This window comes from Glarea lozoyensis, assembly GCF_000409485.1.
Source record: "Glarea lozoyensis ATCC 20868 chromosome Unknown GLAREA18, whole genome shotgun sequence".
Classification (NCBI taxonomy): Eukaryota; Fungi; Ascomycota; class Leotiomycetes; order Helotiales; family Helotiaceae; genus Glarea; species Glarea lozoyensis.
The window spans coordinates 543,606-569,447 of record NW_007360992.1 but is presented as its reverse complement, the minus strand read 5'-3'; the positions used below and the strand labels follow the sequence as shown (position 1 = coordinate 569,447).

Here is a 25,842-nt window from a genome sequence, read left to right as displayed (position 1 = left end):
GCCGTAAGGCTAAACGCTTTGACAAAGAGACAAGGTAACATCCCGTTGTTCGCTTACACTGGCTTCGTATAGAGAAATGCTTAGACGGACGGGTCGCGATCACCGGAATCCCCAAGGAATGTTTTTTTGAGAATTTTGTACGTAGGTAGGGGAAGTAAACAAAACAAACAACCCATAAAGGTTAAGCCGTTTTTACGATACATAATGTGTCAGCATCTAAGCTTTCATAAACCTCTATACTTATTTCACGAGTCCTCTATACCGGTAGAAGTTCCACTAATCCGCAGTTCTTCACCTCGTTTAGAAAACCTCCAACAAACACCTAATCGCTTCACTCAATATCCTCGACTCCCATCTTCACGTAACCAAAAGTAAACAAAAAAAAAATCCACAATCCATAAATACAACACAGAAACCTGTCATCATCTACGCACGAGAATTATCCTAGCACGAACTACAATTAATCCACCTAGATAAATATTTTTCCTACCGGTAATTCTACCTCGTTAAACTTCGAGTCTTCGCCCAAAAGTTCGCTCGCCAAACTCGCCTTTCCCAACTCGCCGGAATCCCAGAAACTCATACCCAGGTGGTTCACGTACACCAGTAAACGAAATATCGTTTCCCAAGACCACATACACTTAGTAGCCTAATCAACATAATTCCTTCATCCAAGTACTCTCCCATCGGCATTTCCACACGCCGGGATCCCAAGGAATCTCGCACTCTCACGTGGACAAATATTCAGTGACCCATCACGTACTCGCTTGCTCGCAGGAAACAAAACTCAGAAATCCATATATGCTAACAAACCCCACCCTTGACCTTCATGAAGTTTTTTGAACCTTGACGAGATGAGATTTGTCAACTCTCAACAGGTAGTTTCACTGTCGTCGTCGTATATAGTGAAATCAAAAATCAAAATGGCCCCACCCAAAATGTATGTACTGTATCGGGGATGCCACTCGTAAACCATCAAATCAATCCCCGCGTCCACCCACGGTTTAGAATTCCGAAAGTAAGAATTCCAAACCCAGAAACACCCGTCCCCGAATGTCTCTCAACGCCCTGAAGCGTGAAAACGCGACCTTCCCGACACATGTCTCTTCCCAAGAATGTAAAGTCACGTCACAAGATAAAGGTATATGCAGTAATCTGTTTCAATTTCATGATATAGAATTTGCGCACCACTATCAAATCCCTTATCCCCCGCATCAAGCGAAGAACAATAGTAAATGATGAGTGGTAGTGTAGTGGTAGTAGGGGGGGTGGTGACTAGCTATGATAGTGAATGAGACTATTCCCTTAGGAAACGAAAACAGAGCAGCCAACAAAAGCAAAGATGGGATTCCGCGCCGGTAGGTATCATATGGGGGGGGCAGCATTTAAATGCCAGCAAAGACAAAAGGGACAAAAAAGACAAAGGTAAAGAAGAAAGCAAGGTCATATTTGTGACCCAAAATTAACACAACAATACTGGATGTGAATGCAAGAAGCACTGGTGGACTCCTCAATGAAGTGCGCAGACGCAATGAAAAGAAAATCAAAATAACATAAAAAAGAAGAAAGCAACCCTGAATGACTTGAACAAATATCAAAATCAGCCAATTCCCATTCCCAGACCCCATGATCTCGGCATAACCTCCATTCCCTCATTCTGTAGCCCAATCATTTACATCAAAACAAAAACAACGCCAGTCCCGGTCCCATTGTATTCCCAAACTACCTCCAAATGCAAAAAGAAACTCCTGATTGCGGTCCAATAAATGTGCAAAAATAGTGTAAAGTAAAGCATGCCAGAGGTGACAGTGGCTGTGGTGAGGCGGTATATCTCGACAAATTCCAGCAGGACAGAAAGTAATAGAGTAGGAGTTCCAGCTTATGAGAGCGCCGACTGGTAGACAACGTTTACTGGGCAAGGTCCATATACTCGTCCTCCTCCTTGAAGCTGATTGAGCCAGGGCCACTTCCGCCACTGTTGTGACCACTCCAGTACTGGTTCACCATATCACCACCGCTGCTGTGGTTGTCGGGGCTCAATGATGTATCGTTCTGACCATTGGAAGCACCCAGTGGATCGCCCTTGACGTCGGTGTGCTTTGGAACCCTCAGACCAGTCCCTGGACCTCGACTGTACTGGAACTTGGAACCATCGTTCTTGACCATAGCATCCATCAGCTCAGTACGCATACGTTGCTCTTCCTCTGACTCCTGGAATGGTGGCTGTTCACCACGATCTCGAAGCATTTGATTGAGTTCCTCCATCTGCTCCATCTTCACGTGAAGCATCCACATGAGATCACGAGTCCAGCTTACCGCACCGTTGAGGATGTCACCCTTGTTTGGGCCCTTGTCCTTTTCCTCGATCGGAATGCCAGTGGTGATATTACCTGCAGTGGCTCTTCGGGCTCCTGGAGGAACCAGTCCTGACGTAGCCTGTGGAGGGCTCAATCCTGGAGGTTGTGAGAGACCAGCAAGTGTTGGAGATAGTGGTGAATTGTTCTGGAGAGCCTTGCGTACTTTCTCGTCTTCGAGACGGTGAAGCGGAACCAGATGAGAAAGTTCTTGAATTCGCTCGTTGATATTGTCTCTTCTCCGACGTTCAACGAGATTGTGTGATTCTCTCCGCCGTCTTCTCTTCATCTCTTGTGACTGGAGAGCTGGAGCACTGCTTGTTTGGTGTAGGTTGTTAAGCTTTGCAGGCATGGAACCCGTCTTGAGGATATCGGATATCTGTGGGTTTGGGTGAACGCCCTGGATAGGTGAGGAGAATTCCGAGCCATTGTAAGAATTGAGACTGTTTGCTTGATCCCACTGGCCAGATAAGGTCTTCTGGTGTCGATGGACTGGAGTTCGGATGGGAGTTGGAAACGATCCATCGCCAGAGCCAAGAGACATGGCCGCGGCTTTCCCTACTAAGCGTTCCCTAGTACTCGAGTTCCGTCGGACATTCGGCCGTCTGCTGTGGTGAAGATCTGAGCCAACAAGCGGTGAGCTGTTGTAGGAGGCTGGTGAGTGCAATGAGCCACCGAAATGTTGGCCCGTAGCGCTCATATTTTGCCTCTGTTGGAGGTAGTTAAAGTTGCCTAGCACAAAGGGGCTCTGTATTGGATCTCCCTCGGGCGTATTCGAATACTGATTGCCGTTGACGGCCATTCCCACACTTCCATTATGACCGTAGTCCAGTCCACTGTTGAAGTCAATGCCAAAGTCCCCATTTCCGTGCAGGCCTAATTGATTAGGATGCGCTCCGATGGAAGGTGACATATCGTCCAGAAGTTCATCGTCGCCGAAGGAGCCCAATCCCGCCTTTGCAAAGTTCGCTGTTGAACTCGGCGCTTGAGAGACAAAGCCATTCTGAAATGACGAGCCATACTGGCCATTTGAAATTGCTAATCCGCCGTTGCCTCCCATGTTGAGATCGTTTGGATTGATGCTGCCGTTCTGCGAACCAAATTGGCCGAAGCCTTGGTTGAAGCCTTGCTGATTACCCCCCATGAATCTTTGGTTACCGAACGGAGAGAAATGATCTTCAGGCTCGTCTTTGATATATGGGCTAGACGCTCCCGTACCAGCCATAGTGTTTCTCGGACCAAGCGCTTTGCGAGGATTTTACTGCAAAGTAAAAGTTGCGAGGAGGTTTGTGCCCGGGGTTTTATGGGAGACGATTGTCGTTATCTGCGTGGCACGAACATTAGCCACTTATGCGACAAGGAAGAAAAACGCAAAAGTAGGTGAGAAAAAGCAAGCGACAATTCTGTTCTCTGCAGCGGTGAGAGGCACACTCGTGGAAGTGCGCACTGCGCAGTCGTTTCAGGTCGCAGAGAACTTGCGACCTTGCGATCGCTCCCCCACTAGATGATGTAGAAGATACTTGGGATTAGAAGGGTACTCACACTTTCGGAGTTGTCCGAGATTCTTGGTGGACGAAGCGCAAGTGTTCAGCTTTCTGGTGATCGTGTCGATCGATATCAACAGGTCTCGAATATTGCGGCTGTCGAGGGTGAGGGGCGTATAGAATGTGAAGATTGCAGAATTTTGTCAACTAATCGGAAAAAGTCCAAAGTCCAAAGAAGTCGCCCGAGGCGGAACCAGCGGGATTATGTGCTGGTGAAGGGTGCAGTGCGGAGCGGACCAAAGTTGCCTATCCGGGATATCGCAGAGCAGCGCAACTGGTGGAGTTGAAGAATTCCAAACAGCCGTGTCGAAATAGCCCACGATGGTCTGTTTCCTGTCGATGCAGCCCCAAATAGGCGGGCGACTATTGCGGAAGAGAGAGCAACGAGCAACGAGCAACGAGCGCCGAGTAACGATGGCAGATGTCGAGTCGCAGAGGTGTTCTGGCGGGTTGGCTCGGCTTTCAGTGGCCGACGGTTGCACAATGATGATGAGTGCGGGACGGTCTGGATGAGGGCAGCGGTGGAAGATATGCAACGAGGGAGGGGATCGGTACGACGGAGCGGTGGATGAAGGGAATCACGGCGTCGAGTTGGGTTGGATAAAAGTAGAGACGCGATGTATGTAAGATCTGATCTGGGATGGGGATGTAGGTGAATATGGGGTGCAGATATGGCGTTCTGGTCGGAGGAGGGAGGAGCGAGGAATGGAGGCAGTGAGTGGGAGGTGAGCGCGATGGGCGCAGGGTTGTCGATTTCGTACTTGCACGCAGTCCAGGATGGCGAGATGGAGGGTTGGAAGGCTTGGTGGGCTGGTGGGCTGGTGGGTTGGATGGCAACGGCCTCGAGTTGGTTGGAAGGGCGGTTGTGGAAGACGGATGCGAGGCTGTGGGTGGTGGGTGGTGAGGGAGGGAGGGAGTGAGTGGACGAAGCCGGATGGAGATGGATTGATATCGATTTCGTGACGATGCGATTCTCAAAATTGTGTGAGTCGTTGATTCGCATTTTGTGTGTCTCGGTCGCTGGATGACTAGGTTGGACCGGTCAGTATCAAGGTGCCAATCATGTCTCTCGCTAAAAAGGCTACGTTCATCGGGAGCCCGACGCTTTTGATACGCGCACACTCGAGTTCACATTCTATACTATCCTACTTCTATCTCTACGACCTCTGCTACCTTGTACATGGCCGGGTTACTTTATAATACCACTTGGCCATGGCATCGACTTATTACACTCCAGACGAGGCGTCCATAGCGTCCCGTCACCATATCAATACACGCCTGCGATTGACCCAAGGAAAATGACAATTCCAGTTTGCGGGGACAATGTAATAAAAATCCGCGGGGCGCTTCCATTTATGTCCATGCCCTATCCCCCTATAGTGCTTGCTGCCAGTCGTCTGTTGGTATATTGTGTATATAACATCCGTTCCCCTTTGAGCTCCGTTGCGATGCACGCTCTAGTACATTGTGTGGGGTACGCATATTACCTTGGCGGCGGGCAGATCAGAATAGCCAGCCTCTCCCGGTGAGCCAGTGTGCACCTAAGGATGGTCTCAGATTTCGAGCTACAAAAGGTGTGGTGGGGATTGATAGCTTCCAGGAGGTCGCTCTCGAGGGTGTGAAGATGCTCATAACTTGGATTGTTGGACAGAGTCAGATGACCATTTTGTATTAAGCATATTCCTGATGACCCTCCTTTGCAAGTAGTTTGGCAAGATTCTCAAGATTCTGCTGACCCCTTAGCAATCGTCTAGATCTCGTATGACCCTCTATCAACTATAAGGGTGCCAGCAGGTTGCACTTAGCTTCTGCTCAGGTTTTGCGCTGAGACATAACAAAAGCGTGACTGGGACTAGTACTCGTTTCGCGTTCGTACACACCTGCATTTCGCCTAAGGTAAGGATGGTAGCTGTAGGGCACTACAATCGGATGTCTAGTCCGAACCTGCTGAACCTTATCAGTCATTAAGCCTATTTCGTATATCATGAGGGTTTCGCGGATCTTCGTGAAATAATACGGGTACCTCATGTACTCATCTGCTCGCCGCTACCAACACCCATCGCAAGTTCCTATGCCTCCCCCATCAAGCTGACCGATTTATTCCTAACACCGACACACCTTGGACTTTCTGTCGCGAGGTGACTCATACTATCCCCAGATGTGTGTTAACGCCTATTCTCCAGGTATGTGCTTCTGAAAAGACAACCCTTAACTGAGACATAGACAGGCAGTGAGGCATAATAGTGAAGAAAGTCCACGAACTCACCCACCACCACTTTCGTCGTGGTGTCGACGATACGAGTTTCACATGATGCAGTTCTATACATCCGAATCAACATCGTCATTGATGCTACTCATATATGTAAAACTGCAATACCTTCAACGTCATCGAAGTTAGTCCAAGTCGCCGCCACACACCATCGGCAGCAAAGCCACACTTCCGGCGAGTACTTCTGGTCACAGTCCTCGAATTTCACTTGAAACTCTTGATGGCGTGAGTCCTTGACTTTCTGATCGGGCAGATTAGGATCTTTGCGACCAGAAATCTTGATTGACATGTTATCGCTTGTGAGATTCCCTGCACTTTCGCTTGATAATCCAACTTTGGCCGCGCAAGCAAGGTCAGAAGGCAACCCCCCTGAGCCACCTTAACTCGTAATGTGAAGCAATTCTCGTGTAGTATGGACCTCGAGCTAGTTAAGAGCAGAAGACCAAAGTGATTATGTGAACAATAATTCAGAGATCTCGGTCGGACAGTCGATGCAAGATTACAGTCCGTATGAAGACAACAGAATAGGGATACTTGGATGTGAAATGAGAGGAAGGCAGAACATATATGACTCGCCAAACAGTTTATGAGCTTCTAAGAAAAATGGAAGACGGAGGGTATACTTAACGAAAGGAAGGCTGTTTGCTGGGATAGCACCTCGATCTGCTTGAGATCCCATCTCTCGCGTAGGTATGCAGCTCCTCTCTCTCGCAGTTTGGAAACAAAGTCAGACTTCTCTTCATCCTCAATTTCAGATATTGCCGTTCTGCTGGAACGGTCACGATGAAAACTGGAGCTGGTCTACCACATCGTGACATGGAACTGAGAATTACCAGAGAGCGCCAACTTGAGCTTGTATGGTACCGGTTCTTGTTCCCCTTGGACCTGTCGCACATAGTGACTTCTACAGGTCTTTCCGGGGCAACAAACCGATGTCAATATTTGACTCAAGTCGACGCTCAATGGGTTTCTTCCTCTTGTCAACTGGGAGGATGCAGATACCTTCCACATGCGATGCGATCTTATTGCTTCTACTCGGTAAAGCAATATCTGAAGGAATTCCGAGGAGACGATCGCGTGACTTCAAGTAGCCAAGATGTATTGCACTCGTTTAATAGCAGGAGAGATCCAATCTATGGTGGTCAGCAAATTACTTTAATAAGTGCTTGCCGAGGTCTAGATCTTTATTCGACGCCGTCATCTCACAGGATTTGTGAGAAATCCCGACTGACAAAGGTGTTATGATTCTGTGTACATAGATTGCTCTGTCGTTTGAATGGAACTGGAGATCCAAGTTCGGAAATATAATATAAAGGTTGCATAATGGACACTCAATAGGGTCTAGGTAACTTTGATCGAAGGATCAGCAAGGCAAGCAGTCAATGCTATCGCCTACGGACCAAGAATACATCCATGGCGTTATGAATAATGTGATATCCATTCATTCTGAATTACAAATTAGTCACGATATGGGCAGATTCAATGGAACTCAGACCAACCATTCTAATAGAAAACCCGCCATTCGCATACGTTTTTCTGGGCGAACACCGAAATTAAAAACTCGGATGTAATAAGAAAGCGAAAGATTACACTTCAAACCAGTTTAGTAAACAGAGAGTCTGTTATGTTGCTTCAATTGGAATTTTGTCTTGACATATTTGATCTTGAAGCTGACGAGAAAATTTCCACGATGCACCAGAAACGAAGGGGCAATGCGCGGACAGGATCGGGTCGGCTTAAACCGCCGCGACAGGGGAGCAAGGTCACCTGACAGCCTTGGATCCCGGGGACTCGCTTTCGTTGGGAGATCAAAAACACCTCCGTTGCGAAAGTCATACTCAATCAACACATAACACCTGCAAGATGTTCCGAAGTTTATTAGTACCAAGAGCGGCCGTGAGGTCAGCTTTCAAGCAACAATCTTCGTAAGTGATACTTCAATTGCGACGCCTGAATGGAACCCGCCGGCTAACAAGTATTTTTTTAGTCTTCCTACAGTAGTTGCCCCTTCAGCAATTGCGAGAAGCTCGAAACGAAATTACGCTTCAGAAGCAGGTCAGTCGCGTACATCCTTCTAAAGAGGAGGTCGGTAGCTGATATACTGTAGAGCAGGATGATCTGGTTATCATCGGAGGTGGTGTCGCGGGTTACGTTGCTGCAATCAAGGCTGGGCAGGAGGGCATGAAGGTATGGAGGATCCGAGACAGAAAAAGCTTCGCAGACAACACCTAACTGAACGTTTCTAGGTTACATGTATCGAGAAGCGCGGAACACTAGGTGGCACATGTCTTAACGTTGGCTGCATACCTTCGAAAGCTCTGCTTAACAACTCACATTTATACCACCAAATCCGACACGACACGAAAAACCGCGGTATCGAAGTTGGCGATGTCAAGCTCAATTTGGGACAGATGATGAAGGCAAAGGACACTGCAGTTTCTGGTTTGACAAAGGGTATTGAATTCTTGTTCAAGAAGAACAATGTCAGATATATCAAGGGCACAGCAGCATTCGCCGACGAGCACACAGTCAAGGTCAACCTTTCTGAAGGCGGAGAGGAGACAGTTATGGGAAAGAACTTTATTATTGCCACTGGTAGTGAGGCTACCCCTTTCAAGGGGCTCGAGATCGACGAGAAGAGAATTGTCACATCCACCGGAGCTATCGCGCTCGAGAAGGTCCCGGAAAAAATGATCGTCATCGGAGGAGGTATCATTGGTCTTGAGATGGGATCAGTATGGTCGAGATTAGGAGCAAAGGTCACCGTAGTAGAGTTCCTGGGACAAATCGGTGGACCAGGCATGGACAACGAGATTGCGAAAGCCGCGCAAAAGATCTTGAAGAAGCAAGGTATCGATTTCAAGCTCAATACCAAGGTCATGGGTGGAGATGTCACCAGCGACAAGATCAGCCTCCAAGTTGAAGCTGCGAAGGGTGGCAAAGAGGAGACGGTAAGACGAACTATGCTTTTTGCCCAAACTTTTACTAATTTTATCCTCAGCTCGATGCCGACGTAGTTCTCGTCGCCATTGGCCGACGACCATATACCGCTGGTCTCGGATTAGAAAACATTGGCCTCGAGACCGACGATAAGGGACGTCTAGTCATCGACTCAGAATACCGCACCAAACTTCCTCACATCCGCGTTATCGGAGACTGCACATTCGGACCCATGCTTGCGCACAAGGCCGAGGAAGAAGCAGTCGCAGCAGTCGAGTACATCCAAAAGGGTCACGGCCACGTCAACTACGGTGCCATCCCGTCCGTCATGTACACACACCCCGAGGTAGCGTGGGTTGGACAGAACGAGCAGGAGGTCAAGGAATCCGGTGTGAAGTACAAGGTCGGCACGTTTCCCTTTTCCGCCAACTCGCGAGCGAAGACGAACATGGATAGCGAGGGGATGGTCAAGATGATTGCAGATGAGGAGACGGATCGTATCCTGGGCATCCACATCATTGGTCCAAATGCTGGTGAACTGATTGCTGAGGGTACCCTGGCTATCGAGTATGGTGCGTCAAGTGAGGATGTCGGTCGCACAAGTCACGCACATCCTACGCTTTCGGAGGCGTTCAAGGAGGCTGCTATGGCTACGTATGGAAAGGCTATCCATTATTAGATGTGGTAGTGCGGGGTGGGAAACTGAATTGGTTGGACGAGCTCTAGAAAGTGGATAATAGCGTGTTGGTTGATTCCCGTTGTGTTGTAAGATAAAAGTGCATTACATTGAATGATATGGGTTTGAGGTTAGAATGGCCTGAATTCGCACATATTTTTCTCCTTGGAAGATCTTTCTACTCTGAGGCAAATGAAATGAGATGACTTGAGATTTTATCATACATAAAGAAGATATTCCTGTTCGTGAAACTAAATCATCCAGGCCGTTCATTTCGTCAATATTAAAACCGTGAGAAGTACATGAAACCTGTTAACCTGACTAAATTGTGGAGGTGTTGAACGTCCTGTGAAAAATGAAAACTAATCCCGAACAGAAAAAGATTATCCAATATTCAATTTATCGCCCTTGTCATTTAGTGTCAATTTTGAACGCCTTGCTGTTCCAACTTCCAACTTGTGTGTAGATGTGCGCCTTGTCATGTATGTGCTGGAGATGGAAGACATAGATAGGTCATCCATCGATGTGCTTGGGTGTTGTTAGTGAAGAACTCGCTTAGCTGCTGGATAGGGGAGGCATGATGAGAAGACGGCCCGGTTGGTTGTGAGAAGGATTAACCCGATGCGGTTGAATGGAGATGTGTGAGTGAAGTTAATATTGAATAAAGCTACATACTGCTTGTTTGTTCATAATACTCTGGACCTCCGAGCCAAAGTCCAAGGAGGATATTGTCCTTGTGGTTTGACCTGGTCGACGGGATCGGTAGGAGCGTACATTTAAACATAAGGACGATCGCCTCGTCCACGGTATGTACCTCCTCGACCAGGAAAGCCGAAGCTACCAAAGTTCGGAAAGCTTCCGAAACTATTTCTTAGGCGGCCCAGACCACCGAGACCAAATTGGTTCAGACCGCCTGTCAAGCTTCTGCTCCGTCGATTGGGGTAGCCGAGCCTGTTGATTTAGGTCAGCAAACATGTCAATAAAGTTGAAGAAAGATAGAAGGGTAAGCTACATCATTCTCGGATCAGATCGTGGGTCATAAACATATCCTCCCTGATACCCATAAGCAGAGTAGTCGTCTTCGTCAGAGTAATCGCAGCCAGGACAGGCACAGGCGCAGGCATGGTAGTCTGGTTGGTAGAGCCTTAGTGCACAGGAGTTGCAAACGTGATGACCGCTGACGATATCACAGTCACAGTAGTCTTCGTAGGTAGGATAGTTGTAGGCGTTCCTGTGAGCGAGAGCGTTGTGATTGTGACGAGGACGAGAGAACCCCAAGCGGGAGACACTGAGTTGGTTGCGGTTGCGGAAAAAGCTTGGTACGAGTTGATTCATCTTTGATCTGTATTGTAGTGTGATAGGGTTGTATGTGTTCAAATGAAGGTAGGACTAGGAATTGTTATTTGTAGAGTGCTGTTACTTTCGAAGAACTTCAGGAGCCATAGGGCGAGGGTAGCCTCTCCATTTATAGTAATTCTCGTTGAGAGGAGCCGCTGGTCCGGCATACCGCAGGTGATCGCCGTCAGGCTGAACGGGGAATTCTAGCTAAAACTTGCCATTAAGAGCAAAAGGTTACTATTGTATTACCGGAAGCTTGAGTTAGTGAGCAAGTCACAAATGTGAAGCGTACCATAGGGCACAGCCGCTGTCAAAATAGTGGCGAGATATGGAAAGTAGCCACCCATACCTCTGATCTCGGCCACGAGCATACAATAGTTGCAGCGCGGTGGTAGCATATGATCCTGCTCTACTTACAAACGTATGACTGTGCCACTTGGTTGGATATAAAGGTATGTGGGCAGCTCAAAGTGAAGCAAACACGATATCAGCACGAAGCGGAAGCCTAAACTCCGAGAGGACAGCTCAGTTGTATAACAAGACCAGAGAGTGCGAGATCGCTCGACTGATACCATTGGCTTCGTAATTGGAGGATGATATGTCTTGGCCTGGTCTTTCAGCGGTCTGGATGTCCTCAGTTGTAAAAGGGGGAGGGGAAGGTACCTTCAGAGTGCCACAAGTGACTCCTAGGTACGCAGAAACTCCAAGAAGTATGGCAGCATATCTCTATAGCCGCTTGAGCTACTGTGACTCTCTCTTACGACGAAATTATGCGGTGATTTCGACACAAAATTACCTGACAATGCCCAAGTGCTTGCGGAGATCAGCTCACGATAGCCACAAACAAAATGGAGATCTGACTCTCGAAGGAGTTTTGATAACCTAATATAACTTCACAACCCGGAGATACCCGTACCTATAACTTCCTCGGCCTTGGGCTCCACCACAAGGCGTATCGGTGAAGTGAGTAGTGGAAACAAACAACCGTAAACACGTGATGAATATTGCTTTGTGTCAAGACAAATGTAGGGCTGTAGAGCTGGTAACATTCTCCGGCAATCAACCCGTCGGAGAATATCACTGGCTCCACCTTGCCCTTCTGACCGGAGTATTCACGCACATGTTTGTACTCGACCAGAGCTGAGCAACGATCAGTTTGTTGGTCAAGAAGATTTTCCAGAAACATCTGGAATAGTAAAGCTTACCGAAGAGTTTCACATCCAGAGCCTCACAATATGTAACACACACAAACAGCTTCGATGATACAACGGTTGAACAAAATGTACCTCACGTTAATATGTGTCAAAGAGAAGGAGTGATAGACGACGTTGGAAAGGGGATGATCATGTGACAGGGGACTTCAGGTGGGTCACGAAGCCTTAAAATCATTGGTGCAATCGGTCAGGTACGACCTAGCCGAACCACTAGCAAAGCTCCAAACGCGAATCTCGAGGGGGCCAAGTCAACTTTCAATGCGGTGGGGGGATCGGCGTGTAGTTTGTTCACATAGTATTTCTCGTACGACGAAACAACTGAAGATTATCAACTTCTTCTACTCGCCGTGAACTTCTTCTACTCGCCGTGCACACCAATTCGTCTTAGCCTCGATCAATGGATTAAAAGACCTCACCACTATCAAAGTGCATCTTACATATCCCTCATGGCGACCACAAAACCGATCAAAAGGGCGGAGACCCTGCTGTCTCGTAGAGAGGTAGAGGGATTGATTGCAGAGGGGAAAACGATTATCATCTTGGACCAGAAGGTGTTGAAGGTAGATGCATGGTTGAAATATCACCCGGGCGGAGATAAGGCTATACGCCATATGGTTGGAAGAGATGCCACGATTGAAGTGAAGGCGTTGGTATTTCCTTTCAAATGTCTGTGCCCTGGCTAATATCCTGATAGTTTTCACTCAGTGGAAACCCGACAGCAAATGGAGAGATATCGAATCGGTCGTGTGGAAGGGCGATGGAGAAACTTCGTGCCGCCAATTCAAGGGGGGAAGTTTAGACTTTATATCGAAGGGGAGTCGGAGGAAGAGCTGATGGAAGACATGGAGGATGCATCTGCCTCCAACCCTGAGAGCTCGAGAGAACCGTCGCCTGTTTTCGATGATGAGCCTCCATTAGCTCGCCAGCGGCGTGGAACTCGACAAAACCAGGAGATGTCGTCCTCTTCTTCCGTTTCATCTACCACAGATCCTGAAGATGGCATGTCATACTTGGATGCGTTGACGAGGGAACGGATCGACTTAGACCACGCCAAATACCCTTCCCTAGATCTAGCCACACAAGACGAGATTGTTCGAAAATATAAGCTTCTCGATCAACGCCTCAGAGCAGAGAAATTGTACGATTGCAACTATTCCGCCTACGCCATTGAAAGTCTCAGATATTCATTTCTCGCCGCCATGGTCGTATTGTGTTTGAAAACAGGATGGTACGCCACGAGTGGACTGTTTCTCGGTTGTCTCTGGCACCAGTTGGTTTTCACGGTACACGATGCTGGGCACATGGGAATCACTCACAACTTCACCGTGGATACGACCATAGGAATTCTTATTGCCGATTTCATAGGAGGTCTTTCCGTTTGCTGGTGGAAACATAATCATAACGTCCATCACATCGTCACGAACTCTCCTGAGCACGACCCAGACATCGAACATATGCCCATCTTTGCCGTCTCGCATCGATTCTTCGACTCCTTAACCTCAACATTTTATCAAAAAGTCATGTCATATGATGCGTTTGCCAAATTCTTATTACCATATCAGGCATATCTTTACTATCCTATCCTGGCTTTCGGGAGATTCAACCTATATAGACTATCCTGGGAATATCTGTTCCTAGGGATAGGCCCAAAAAGGGGACCTGCCTGGTGGCACCGATGGTTGGAAATTGCCGGCCAAGTCTTCTTCTGGTACTGGTATGGGTACGTTATCTTGTATCAAACCATCCCTACAGCTTCTGCTCGGTGGGCCTTTGTCATGATCAGCCATGTCATTACCATGCCGCTACATGCGCAAATCACGTTATCGCATTTCTCAATGAGTACCGCGGAGCTAGGGCCTCACGAGTCCTTCCCTCAAAAGATGTTAAGAACAACGATGGATATTGATTGCCCCCAGTGGCTTGATTTCTTCCACGGTGGTCTGCAGTTCCAAGCAATTCATCACCTGTTTCCAAGAATGCCAAGGCACAATCTTCGACGGACACAGAAGCTGGTACAAGAGTTTTGTGTCGATGTGGGAATCCCTTATGCACTTTACGGCTTCGTGGATGGGAGCAAATCGGTTATCAATAGGCTCGACGAGGTTGGAAGACAAGCAGCTATCCTTGCCAAGTGCCAAAGAACTATTGCGGAGAAGGGGGATATCCTCCATGGGCATTAGTATGATCAATTCTGCTTGTTTCTTGCATTACGAGTCTCGCTTGGCGTTCGGTGTATCCGTTGGAATTTGGAGGTCAGTCGAAGTTTGTTTGTCGTTCGGAATAGAGCTCCAAAATAGAAAGTTTTAGATATATATCAAGTAGCGGTCTGTAGGACCGCATCATCCAAGCCTATTTCGACCTCAAAGTGACGAACGATGCTCGAGCCTCGAGGGCGTGATTATGCAGGAAGCCGCGAGCTCCTTCTCTGGGTATCAGGAGATTATGGATCGTTTCCGCAGCCAAAAGAGCCAGTCAAAAATACCTCATTACAAGTGTGATGAGCCCCTTGTCTATCAAGTGCTATTAATCCCAGGCACGGAAGCGTCCATGAAAACCCGCAGGCGATTAGTAATTGCTTTTTCTGATCTTCGGTACCGGGACCTTGGAGAATCTCATGATATCTACCTTTGGCCTGATCTTAGCTTTTTATCCTTGTACTTAGACAATCCATTAATGACCAATCTCAAACTCAAACTACCTCGAGTCAATTATTGAGGACACTCATTTTTCTTACCATCCTCAATGCGAAGTCAAAACTATCATCAGTCATCAGCACACAGGCCTACAGAGCATTATGCTTTCTTTTCTTCTGCGCCTCTCCAATGTCGTCTTCCAGAATTCTTGGAAGCAGTTGCAACTCCCGCCCAATGCAGACGGGCACACTGCAGTAGCCCGGCCCCGACACGACGGAGTGGCGCCCCAACCTCCATCGTTCAATGGTGAGACCTGGGGATATGTGGGAAATAAAGTCCTAAGTGGGTTGTACCAACATGCCAGCTTCCGTAACACACGAAATCCCATGCTTCCGCGCTAGGAACATTAAGTTTGGGAGAGCTGATCGCGAGAATAAAAGCAATCATATATCATATATCATATCCCGGGTAGCTACGTTGAAATCTTTTGTCATTGGAAATGGGCAGGGACGCTAGGTAACCCTGCTGGAGGTCTGTTTTCTTGTCTGCCCGGAAAAAGCAATGGGATATTTGCTCGCTATTCAGCTGTGATGTATAAGACTGATGATACTCCCGTTGAAGAAAAGATGGAGAAGAATCATATCAAAGTGAGATATTTGATGGTGGGGTTCTTACCAGCGAAATCTTTCTTCATTTGAATTCGTCAAGTCAGTCAATTTTTAAACATCACTATATTCCTCCAAACCACTCACTCACTTAATGCCCACCACCCAAAATGGGAGGCCATCAAACACCACGCTCCCTCGAACGAATCAACCGTGCTAAACCAGGCGTGAGCTAGTTTACCTTTCCCCTTTCCCATCACTTACTCACACCGAAACAGTCCCGCGAAGCCAAAGCCGCCGCCCGAGCCGTCAAAAGACACGCCGCAAGCGCGAACAACAACACCTCCGCTAGCGGCGCAAACCAAGACCCCCGTTGTAGGAATCTGAATAACGGCGGGACGGCGTGCTCAAATCAACAGCCTTGCGATGCTCATTGGCAGGAGTGGTACGGTGCCGCTTAATGGGATGGGGTGATTTGGGTCTTGGGATTGACGTGTTAAAAAACTGGGATGGCGATGTAGATGTTTTGTTTTTCGGGCGATCGGGAAATTGATTAGGCGTGTGGTATTGCTTTTTGCGCTGGGAACCTGGGTTCTTGGGTTTGAGTTTGGATTTGAACGAGAGAACGAACGGCGGTGTACCGGAATATAAGGACGTATAAAAAATGGGTTGCTTGAGAGATGGGGTTGAGGTGTTCTAATGGGTCTTTATCTCTTGTAGGCTGAGCAATACGATGAAAAAGTCTCCAGGATTGACCACCCTTGTCTAGAAAAGCGTTACATTGGGCCCGCTAAAGGACCGTGCGTATTACATGGCAATTGTGGGAAATTTACGCTGGATTGAAATGTCATATTCGAGAGATTTGCGACAGTACCTACCTCTGGATTTACGGATGTCGTCGTCTCTTGCTTAGCAATACTCAGATACTCATACAGCTGGAACACTTGTATTTGAACCACTTTGAATGTTAGTTAGTGCGAGAACACTAACATTTACGTGTTTTATGTCGTGTAAAAGCGATTTATTACTATAGGCTTCTATTTTCATGAGCTAAGATAAAGTCACCTACAGACTATCAGATGAAAAGCATTCAAAATTATTCATCGACTTCCAGATTGGTTCCAAAGTACAGCATCTCTTTATTCAAGTGAGCAAATGGAGTTCATGTATATTGTGCACAGCATAACCCTTTGCTGTTAATGGAGGGCTATGTCTTACTATCACCAATAGCCGTGAAGCTAGGGTCGGTTTATTCCAGATAGTTTGTTGATAATTTTAAGTATTTGATATTCAAGAGAACAGTATGAGAATTTGAATAAGAGTGTGGACTTGTGTCAAATTAAAGATTTCACACAACGACTGAAAATCAAGAGCTCAACATCCATCATCTCACTCCCCCTACTCAACCCACAACCCCTTCTTCTTATGCCACCCCTCAATACTATCCTCCCCATAAACCTCATGCACACTCTTCTTCCCCTCAGGCAATCTCACCCAAGCAGGCTTACTATTGCCCATTACACACACCATCTCATCCACAACCGGCAACTCAGTATCGATCGCACTCGCGAACGGATGTATCAGTTCCGGCCACTGTTTATCCCACAACCAGAGCATCGTCGAACAGGTGCCGCAGAAATTACGCTCGCTGCTGCATTTTTCTTCTTCTGGTGTACCGCGGGATTTGATGGCGTTGTATTTTCTGGGGAGTGTTAGTGTGGTGGATGAGATATATGATATGGCAGGGGGGGTAAGCTACTTGATGTGTTCCTTTCCTTTCTTGATTTCGAGAGTTGAGGCTATACCGCCCAGATTTACACTTCCGCCGTAACCACCGCATTTTCGACAAATAGAACATGTACAGAGTTGATAGGGTGCCGGCGTATTGGATTGGAGTTTGAATTCTACGAGGCCGCATTGGCAGGATCCTTCTAGAGTCCTAGAATACCATTAGCACTTATTCAAGGCATTGGTGGAGGGGAGAAATACATAGGCATCTTGTTAGATCTGAACCAAATGATTAAAAACTTGAATTCTTTAGTCTGTTTTCTTCTGTGATAAGTTGTCAGTTGTCAGTTGATTGTCGGATTAAAGTATGACAATTCCAATATCATAGACGGAGAAGCTTGAGCACAGACCATACGTCACACCAAAATCCGGGGTACTCTTGGCACCAAATCTTCTTCCAAACATCATCCATCAACATGAGTACATTCGGTGGTCCCGGCGGCCGACAGATAAACTCCAAACCTTCGCCGTAAGTCTGTCTTCGAGTTTGTCAAACCAAGCTAACCATTCTTCTAGACCAGAGCGCGGCTCCTTCCCTCTCGATCACGATGGTACCCTCCCCGACTCCCTCATCCCCGAAGCCATTGGCTGATACGTACTAGGAGAATGTAAAGACATAATGACTAAATACCTTGCGTGCATTAAGCGCGTTAAAGGCACGAACGAAGCCGAGTGTAGGGATATTGCGAAGAATTATTTGGGGTGTCGGATGGATAGGTAGGGTTTCTGGGTTGGATTGTGGAAAGGAACGGGCTGATTGAAGCAGGAATTTAATGGCGAAAGACGAGTTCAAGAATTTAGGGTTTGAGGAGAAGAAAGAGGAGGGGAAGAAGGGGGAGTTGAGGTGGGAATAGAAAGCACATGCTGTACGAGATGGGAGGAATGATACCCCTTGAGTTTAGAGGATTGTACGATTACGTCTGCATGGGTTGGATTTTCGTCATTTCGAGAGGATGGCTCTGATTATATCCAGCCGCCACTCGAGTCGAGGTGTGAATTAGGACTTTGGGGTCGAACAGATGCCCGCAATTATTCAAGTCCATCAGAGAAACTTGATGGGGAAAACTCCACTCCGATCAACTACAAACGCCGCTGTTTAAGTCGGAAACGGCGACCCACAGGTTTGGCTTGGCTAAGAGGTAGACAGGGAAGATTGAAGAGGAACCTCTTAGGAATTACTCAGAATAATCTAGTATCCCATTTGGCAAGAGTTGTCAGGGAATGCTAGCTTGTTATTCCTAGTACTCTGTTTCTAAAACACATCAATTTCTGCCACCTCGATCAATATACCGAAATACCTTTGATGTAGGCTAAAGAGCTTGAACTTGATTCTTCATGGATGAGAAAGCTCAAATTAGGCTGTTTATGCTTGTTCTCATGCTTTTTATCATGTTTTTTATCAATGCCCCAGCCAAGACAAGTACTCATCTCCTCTCTGAATCTCTAGTCTTGAGACCTACAAAAATCCAACGATGGATCGAAAAGGGTTGTCCTATTCCTGGATTCTCCAGCAAGACGAAAACCTGCGTAACTTTCTATTTCACTATAAATATTACGACGATTAGACAGGCATGTTTGATCTGATCCAGTTTTCATTTCGCATGCGTTGTTATTTTTTGTGTCCAGTCTACGACTCTACAAACTTAGTTCTTGTCTTCAAAGCTCATTCGTTAATTCTTACTCTGACATTCCAACCATTGACTTCTCTGGGTTGGTCATCTGAATTGTTAGTCAAGGTTAATTCGTCCCGTTCCTCTCAAATCACCTCTTACAGGTCTTTCTTTCAATATAACCCACGACACCACAATTACTTATTCCGGAAGCTCAGTAATCTATTATGTATTTCTAAGGCTTCTATATCAAAAGCCTCACATGTATTAGTGTAACAGCGGATTTAGGAAATATATAACTTGAGGGTAGGAAATAGGTGAAGTCTATCACAGTTTCTATGAGAACGAAAGTAAAAAAAAACTAATGATTCATACCACCCCAGCATATCGAGTTCATAAATATATATTTCGTATCTTCATCGAAAGCCAAACGCCAGCCGGCACGAATCGTGAAGTGAATTTTTGAACGAAAATCCCTATCTGTATCAATTAAATGTGTTTCCTCAACCCACCCAGCCTTTCCAACAAGTTCGACACTTTTAGTTTTGTAGAAGGTCAGAAGTTGATTGAAACACTAATTAATATCAATTCACGAGTAAAATATCTGTAAATAATACTTTAAGAACATCAACACATGTCTGCGGAATTTGAAGAACTGAACATAATGGAATTACTCTTAATTCCGTGACTAAAGACAGAGTAGTCTGCTTACAGTGGTAGTGCAGGTACTCGTTGAAGATATCGGCTCCGTGGTTTGACGTTTTATCTATAGCAATGAAGAATCTCAATATCGATTCCACATGTAAACTTTCAAGTCAGAATCTAGCTTTCAGCAGCACTAACAAAATCGGTAGCAAAACATCTACTCAAATTCCAAACTAGCACAAATGTCACAACAACAAGTCAAGCGAGAAATACAATTTCTATATCCAAATCCAAATCCATAACCAAGATAAAATGCCTCTTCCATTGCACACAGCTAATATTTGATGAGAGGCGATTTCCTGCAGGGTGATCTGGGACGTAGGCCTGGAAGTAAATGGCACTTCACTGGGTCTGCTGGCTTGCTTTTTATACTAGAATGTACATACATCTCATTGTAAATAGGCGTTATGTTTCAAACGAGAAAGCAGGCTAATTTACATTATTGAAAACATTCCCGACTAAATGACTGGGCTATATTTACAGGTTGTGGGATGACAAGCATGAGGTTAATAGATGTGAAGGTTACTTTACATTATTATAAAACCACACTCTCCTGTGTTTGAAAATCGATGTCAATCACACCAAATAATACTTCTTTCTCTACAAACTCCAATTCATCAAACCCTCCAAACCCTCCAAAGCCACCCAATTATCCCAACCAACTATTCATGTCTAAACCATACGAGTATCCCAATTACCCTCCACCCCCCCCCCCCAAAAAAGCCACGTCCAGACCCTCTCACATCGGCACTTCACACCTGGCGCAAAATGACGACACGCTGCATATCCCACCTTCTAACTCCCCTTATCCCGCCACATAAGGTATCGGGATTAAAATGCGCTGGCACGATACAACTTCCTTTCCCCCTCAACTACCATTCCCTTTATCGTTTTTTTCCGTAGAGATAAATCATCTTCTTCACTTCTTCCTCTTCTCTCCTCTTCACTCCTCACATCAACTACAAAAGCATTACATTTCTCTCCTACAAAGAAGCAGGAAATAAAGTGCCCACTAACTACTGTACACCACCGAGTTATTCCTGGTAGTCCTCACCAAGCACCACCCCAAAAAACAAGCATTTTAGCTCCCCCTCGCCTCCCCTCAGGGTCCAAGTTCGTCCCACCTCAGCTGTCCCACTTGGGATTAAATATCTCACTTCACTTCGCTTCACTTCACATCTTCTTTCACTTATCTATTCACCTCTTCCCTTCTCCTTCACAGCTAAAGTTCACGTCGTCAAATCGTAAAGAGTTACACTCCATCAAACCAGTGAGACGACATTCGGTCATAACCGAAATCAAGTTTCCCAATGCAACTCACTCACCACAACAAGTCAAGTCAAGTCAAGTCAAGTCAAGTCACCGCTCTTTCGCGATCCACAACGCATTGACACGTAAGATATGTTACCGCCATTCCGGTTGAACACATCCACGTCCAACATTTCCCATACCTGAATCACAAAAACTCGCCTTCAATTTTCAAATCCCATATACTTTGCACGCAATCCAAAATCCCTCACATTCAAAACCAAAATCAATTTCATAAATCTCATAAAACATATCAATCCAAAAAAGGTGTATCCCATCCATCCATCCATCCATCCAATCTTCCCTTCCTTTCATATCCCATCCCAATCGCATATCCCAAAAAGCAAAAAATCCATGATAAATGACAGACCCAATGAAAACCACAAAAAAAAGAAAATCGTAAAATATCCCATCCATAAATCGCCACCATCAGAAATTTCCGATTCGATCCCCCATCCATAGATTCCACTCTTCCATATGCCATAACCAAATCCGATCCGCGCGTACCACTAACCGACCCCCCACATATACCACCCAACCTCCCCCTTTGCTGCACCTACCCGTCCTCGCTTCGTCCACTAACCCCCCTCCCCCTCGCTTGTCTGATTGCCGCTCTTCGATCGATCGCGTTGGCGTGACGGGGGGGGCATTCACTTCATTCAATATCGGGAGCGCGAGTGAGCTATAGTAGACACAGAGAGGTTAAAAATCATTCTTCTTTAAATAATGTAGTGTAAAGTGTGTAAGTAGATAGGTAGATAAGCAGCAAGCATTGCTTAAACAAACAAAGAATATGTCCAGTCTAAAGAAGAAAGGAAATAGTAAAGAGAATGTGTAAGAATGACATCTGTCTGTCTGTCGTGGAAAAAAGGGAAACATGTTGGGGGAGATCGTAAATGTAATGTAATGTATCAGAGTGTGGTCCAGCCTGTGACATGCGCTTCGCCTTTCATTTCCACCATATATTCAACTCCGACCAACGCCATTATAAATTTGAGATTTTGATTTATCGTAGAGTTTTCGTTATATCGTATAGCGTGAGAAGTTTTGTGTTTGTATGATATGATTGTGATGAAGTGATAGATCATCGTCTGGCATCATATCCAACAGGTGGTGCTGGGAGAGCTGCCGCGTATGGGTTGTCATCGTAATAGCGTGGACCATTATCATAACGATCACGCTGTCCTAGACGCCCCTGATCTTGGCTTGCTCCGTTGTCTCTTCGTCTTCTTGGTTGACCACCATTCTTCAAGCGTTCAACTCGCTTTTGATGTCTCAGCTCCTTTTGTTCTCGCAGCTCTCGGCACTCTCGTCGCATCTCGTTGGCTTCCTTGATCTCCGAGAGTGCACCTTTGATACCAAGTGCTGCGATACCAACAGACGCTGCATCTTGCAGTGTCGCCTTGGCTTTCAACTTCCTCGCCTCCTCCGGTGTCATCTCTCCCTCTGCCACAGCTCGATGCCTAGCATCACGCTTTTCCATACTCTGATATACATTGTGTGCAGCATGAATTGTTGCGACAGTAGCCAAACCGGCTGTGATAAGTTGCTTACCTCTCATCTTTTTAATCTTCTTCTCGTCTCCCGAAGAGGATCCCAAGCTACTTTCTGAATCAGAAGCATCTTGTTTCCCTTCCGCAATTCGTCTATCTCTACCACCTCTACCACCCTTGTTGGACCGCCCAACGCTCGAGCGTGAGTCGGCATATCTTGGATCACCGTAAGGATCACCTCGATCTCGAACATAATCATCATCACCTCTGTGAGAGTCTCCATGTCGAGAGCGTCTAGGTTCGTAGCCATCGTCTGATCCGCGTCTTCGTGACTTTTTGATGACCTCGGTCTCTTCAATTACACTTCCTCTGTCTCTGCTTCTGTCTCTGCTTCTGTCTCGTCCACCTGCAGCAGCTCCAGTGGCAGCACCAATTCCAAGAGCTGCCATTCCTTTTCTGGCAAAATCTGTAACACTCTTGCTTCGCTTATGACGGTCCTTTCCGGAGCGGCGATCTGGGCTGCGACTGTCGTAGGAGTCGGAGCTATAGTCTCGTCGACGTCCACCACCGCCACGGGAGCGGGATCGAGCTCCTCTTGAGCGAGAACGAGATTTTGATCGATCAAGAAGTTTCTTGCCAGCAATTGCACCCAATCCTGCCGTAGCAAGAGCTGCGAGACCAGCACCTCCACCGCCACCAGATGGACCACGAGATCTTGATCTTGATCTACCACCACGCGATGATCGGCCGTCATCATCAACCTCCTTTCTAGAACCGTTGATCAAGCGATTACCGGCAAGACCACCGACCACAGCTTCGAGAATGTGGCGTTTACTCTTCTTGTCTGGATCCCGATCGGCAGCAGCATCAATACCACCAGCTCCAACAGCAGCTGTAAGAATACGTTTGCCTTTTGCTCCACCCCATCCACCTGGCTCGTTCCGAACCCTGAAAGCTTCTGTGGCACCTGCAAGTAGTGCGGCTTTTGCTGCTTGTTGAAACTTAGCTGCGCCTTCTGGCGAGTGGTCACCACGTCTGCCGTGTGATTTGCTACGAGTGGATCGTCGAGATTTTCCTGATCTTCCAGAGGAGTAACTGTCAGCACTACCTCGTCGGCGATGGCTTTTGGTGGCATTTGCAGCTGCGCCGATTCCTGCTAATCCAAGTGCACCTTCCATAATCGACTTGCGACGGCTCTTGGATCTCTTTGGCGGAACGGGGTCCTCGTCCTCGGAATTGTAATACTCGTCAACGTGTCCATTCTTGTCTTTGTGTGCAACATATGTCTTGACTTCCTTTCCTCTAGATGTCTTCTTTGCGTACAATTCAGCACCCTCATAACCTGCAAATGCGCCTGCTGCACCGATCGCAGCGGTCGAGAGCGCGTTACGAGAAACGGGTCTCCCGTCTGCCTGTTTTCTATCATATATTTCTTTCGCGCCAGCTGCGATGATGGCGCCTCCAACACCAGCGAGAATCTTCTGGTTTCGAGAAAGCGAACGTCTGCGCGGTTTGATTTCTTGTTCGGCGTAAATCATGCTCTTGCGACTTCGACGGTCATCTACATCGTTGTAAGATCGTCGTGGATCTCTCTCATAACCATAACCGCGCTCAGCAGAGCGAGCACGACCACCATAACGGTCATCACGAGCAGATCGATATGGTCCGACGCCAGCAACACCAGGAGGTGGGAAGTCTCTTCTCACTTCCTCGATTGACATATCGCTATCTTCGCGAACTGGACGGCGTACGATCTCTGTATGCCGAGCGGAGACATATGGTGGTTCTGGTGCTAGAGGAACTGGACTTCGCACGTATGTTTCTTGTGTTTCGACATATCGCGGTTCTCGACCATCTCTACGATCGTCTCGGTCGTCATATCGTCGCGACCTTTGTCGCCGATCGTCGTAATCCATCGTAGACATGTACAGAATACTGTATACTAATTACCAGAATTGGTATCGTAAGTTTGGGGGTAAAGGGTCGTCGCCAAGTCCAGCTTGATTGTTAGGAAGTGTTGGCGGGGTTCCAAGGCGCAAGTGTCGAACTTGAAATGTGGTTGTTCAATTCGATCAGGTTGTGAGTGGTATAGTGCTCGTTGCTCTAAGGTCGATGAAAGGATAGATTTTGAAGGAGTCGAGGAGATTGTAGAGTCAGAAGTTGATGTGGCTCTGATGACGAAGTTTGACGAGGGGAAGGATGGTGGGTTAGACAGTATTTCGTTCAGGCGAGAGGCTGGGGATTCCATCTCATGCACCCACTCCCACAAGATTCTACCCTGTTTTTATTCGCCTTTTACGCAGTTTTAACCTATTCGCTGGCATTTCGGAATCTAATGCCTGCAAAGTTTCCACAAATACCGCTCGTCGACCAACCAATGTTCATTTGCGCGTATTACTATCACTTTTATAGAGTACCTGGTTTAACATAACGGGGGTACATCATCGTCGATATCTCGGAAGAGCGGTACCATGATACGATACGTTAGGCCAGGTATCTAGGAATGGTATTCAGTTGTTAGTTGAGAATTTATGGAAGGTTTCGAGCATTTGAGATACTTGCTATATCTCTACTGTAATATACCCGGAAAAAGTTAGCTGAATGTATTTGAACATCATGCATCGATTAAACATTCACTTCAGTGACTTCACAGCCAGAATCGAATAACTCTAAACCTTCGTCTATTGTCCAATGGCATACTCCTTCCTAGAACCAGGAAAACCTCGAATCTGATACTGAAGTACGAGTACTAATCAGGCTCGGTCAACCCAACATGGAACCTGTCAGGCTGTCACTGCCTAAGCTAATCACCTCATCCAAATTCAAGCCACACCACTTGCCACCTCCGGGCACCGTCGAACGGGTTTGGGCGTTGCCTCTAAACTATGTTGCGGAAGCTATCGTGATTCTAAAGGCTTGTCTTGAACATGTGCACCCAACTGCGCCTCGAGGCTGAGACTTTGGGTCATGGGCCGACAAATCCGTACTACAACAGGAACAGGAAGAGGAGACCGATAAAGTTGTTGGGAAGATTCGAAGATCACGAGGTTTAATTTTGTATGTATAGAGAGGTTCCTCATATGTATCTTCTTTCAGTCTTTCCCTTCCTCTTCCTCTGAGTTTGGTTTCTCTCACTTGTGGATGAGGTGCATTTTGCACACTCGATGATGTCATGCTCCGATATCTTTCCCGATTGCCCGGTCTTGTGCCGTTACTCGGTATCTGCCAGTTACTCGTTCGAGTCCTCCAAGTCGAGGACTTGAGGTACTGCCAAAGTGGATCAAGAATGTTTGCATTTTTCAATAATAAATGGCATGCTGCTGCATAAATGAGCCACTTGATTAACTGCCACTGCAAAACAATGT

At 46.8% G+C, this 25,842-nt stretch overlaps 8 protein-coding genes across 8 annotated transcripts; 4 read left to right on the top strand and 4 right to left on the bottom strand.

Moving 5' to 3' along the window:
- Window positions 1-1,908: 1,908 nt before the first annotated feature.
- Window positions 1,909-3,579, bottom strand: GLAREA_12426 (HLH, helix-loop-helix DNA-binding protein; the record flags this gene model as incomplete). Its single annotated transcript, XM_008083208.1, has 1 exon — window positions 1,909-3,579. The coding sequence occupies one exon, from the start codon at window positions 3,577-3,579 to the stop codon at window positions 1,909-1,911; it is 1,671 nt and encodes a 556-aa protein (XP_008081399.1).
- A 4,451-nt stretch (window positions 3,580-8,030) lies between these two features.
- On the top strand, window positions 8,031-9,786 carry GLAREA_12425 (FAD/NAD(P)-binding protein; the record flags this gene model as incomplete). The annotated part of the gene is made up of 5 exons (XM_008083207.1): window positions 8,031-8,092; window positions 8,155-8,222; window positions 8,275-8,354; window positions 8,414-9,118; window positions 9,169-9,786. The coding sequence occupies 5 exons, from the start codon at window positions 8,031-8,033 to the stop codon at window positions 9,784-9,786; spliced, it is 1,533 nt and encodes a 510-aa protein (XP_008081398.1).
- A 773-nt stretch (window positions 9,787-10,559) lies between these two features.
- On the bottom strand, window positions 10,560-11,118 carry GLAREA_12424 (uncharacterized protein; the record flags this gene model as incomplete). Its single annotated transcript, XM_008083206.1, has 2 exons — window positions 10,560-10,734; window positions 10,796-11,118. 2 exons carry the CDS (start codon window positions 11,116-11,118, stop codon window positions 10,560-10,562), a joined length of 498 nt encoding a protein of 165 aa, XP_008081397.1.
- Window positions 11,119-12,781: 1,663 nt separating this feature from the next.
- On the top strand, window positions 12,782-14,515 carry GLAREA_12423 (Cytochrome b5-like heme/steroid binding protein; the record flags this gene model as incomplete). The annotated part of the gene is made up of 2 exons (XM_008083205.1): window positions 12,782-12,981; window positions 13,030-14,515. The coding sequence occupies 2 exons, from the start codon at window positions 12,782-12,784 to the stop codon at window positions 14,513-14,515; spliced, it is 1,686 nt and encodes a 561-aa protein (XP_008081396.1).
- A 1,228-nt stretch (window positions 14,516-15,743) lies between these two features.
- Window positions 15,744-16,034, top strand: GLAREA_12422 (uncharacterized protein; the record flags this gene model as incomplete). Its single annotated transcript, XM_008083204.1, has 2 exons — window positions 15,744-15,800; window positions 15,852-16,034. The coding sequence occupies 2 exons, from the start codon at window positions 15,744-15,746 to the stop codon at window positions 16,032-16,034; spliced, it is 240 nt and encodes a 79-aa protein (XP_008081395.1).
- A 937-nt stretch (window positions 16,035-16,971) lies between these two features.
- Window positions 16,972-17,413, bottom strand: GLAREA_12421 (Mss4-like protein; the record flags this gene model as incomplete). Its single annotated transcript, XM_008083203.1, has 2 exons — window positions 16,972-17,275; window positions 17,409-17,413. 2 exons carry the CDS (start codon window positions 17,411-17,413, stop codon window positions 16,972-16,974), a joined length of 309 nt encoding a protein of 102 aa, XP_008081394.1.
- Window positions 17,414-17,777: 364 nt separating this feature from the next.
- Window positions 17,778-18,215, top strand: GLAREA_12420 (uncharacterized protein; the record flags this gene model as incomplete). Its single annotated transcript, XM_008083202.1, has 4 exons — window positions 17,778-17,830; window positions 17,878-17,912; window positions 17,964-18,078; window positions 18,128-18,215. 4 exons carry the CDS (start codon window positions 17,778-17,780, stop codon window positions 18,213-18,215), a joined length of 291 nt encoding a protein of 96 aa, XP_008081393.1.
- Window positions 18,216-22,068: 3,853 nt separating this feature from the next.
- On the bottom strand, window positions 22,069-24,393 carry GLAREA_12419 (uncharacterized protein; the record flags this gene model as incomplete). Its single annotated transcript, XM_008083201.1, has 1 exon — window positions 22,069-24,393. The coding sequence occupies one exon, from the start codon at window positions 24,391-24,393 to the stop codon at window positions 22,069-22,071; it is 2,325 nt and encodes a 774-aa protein (XP_008081392.1).
- Window positions 24,394-25,842: the final 1,449 nt, after the last annotated feature.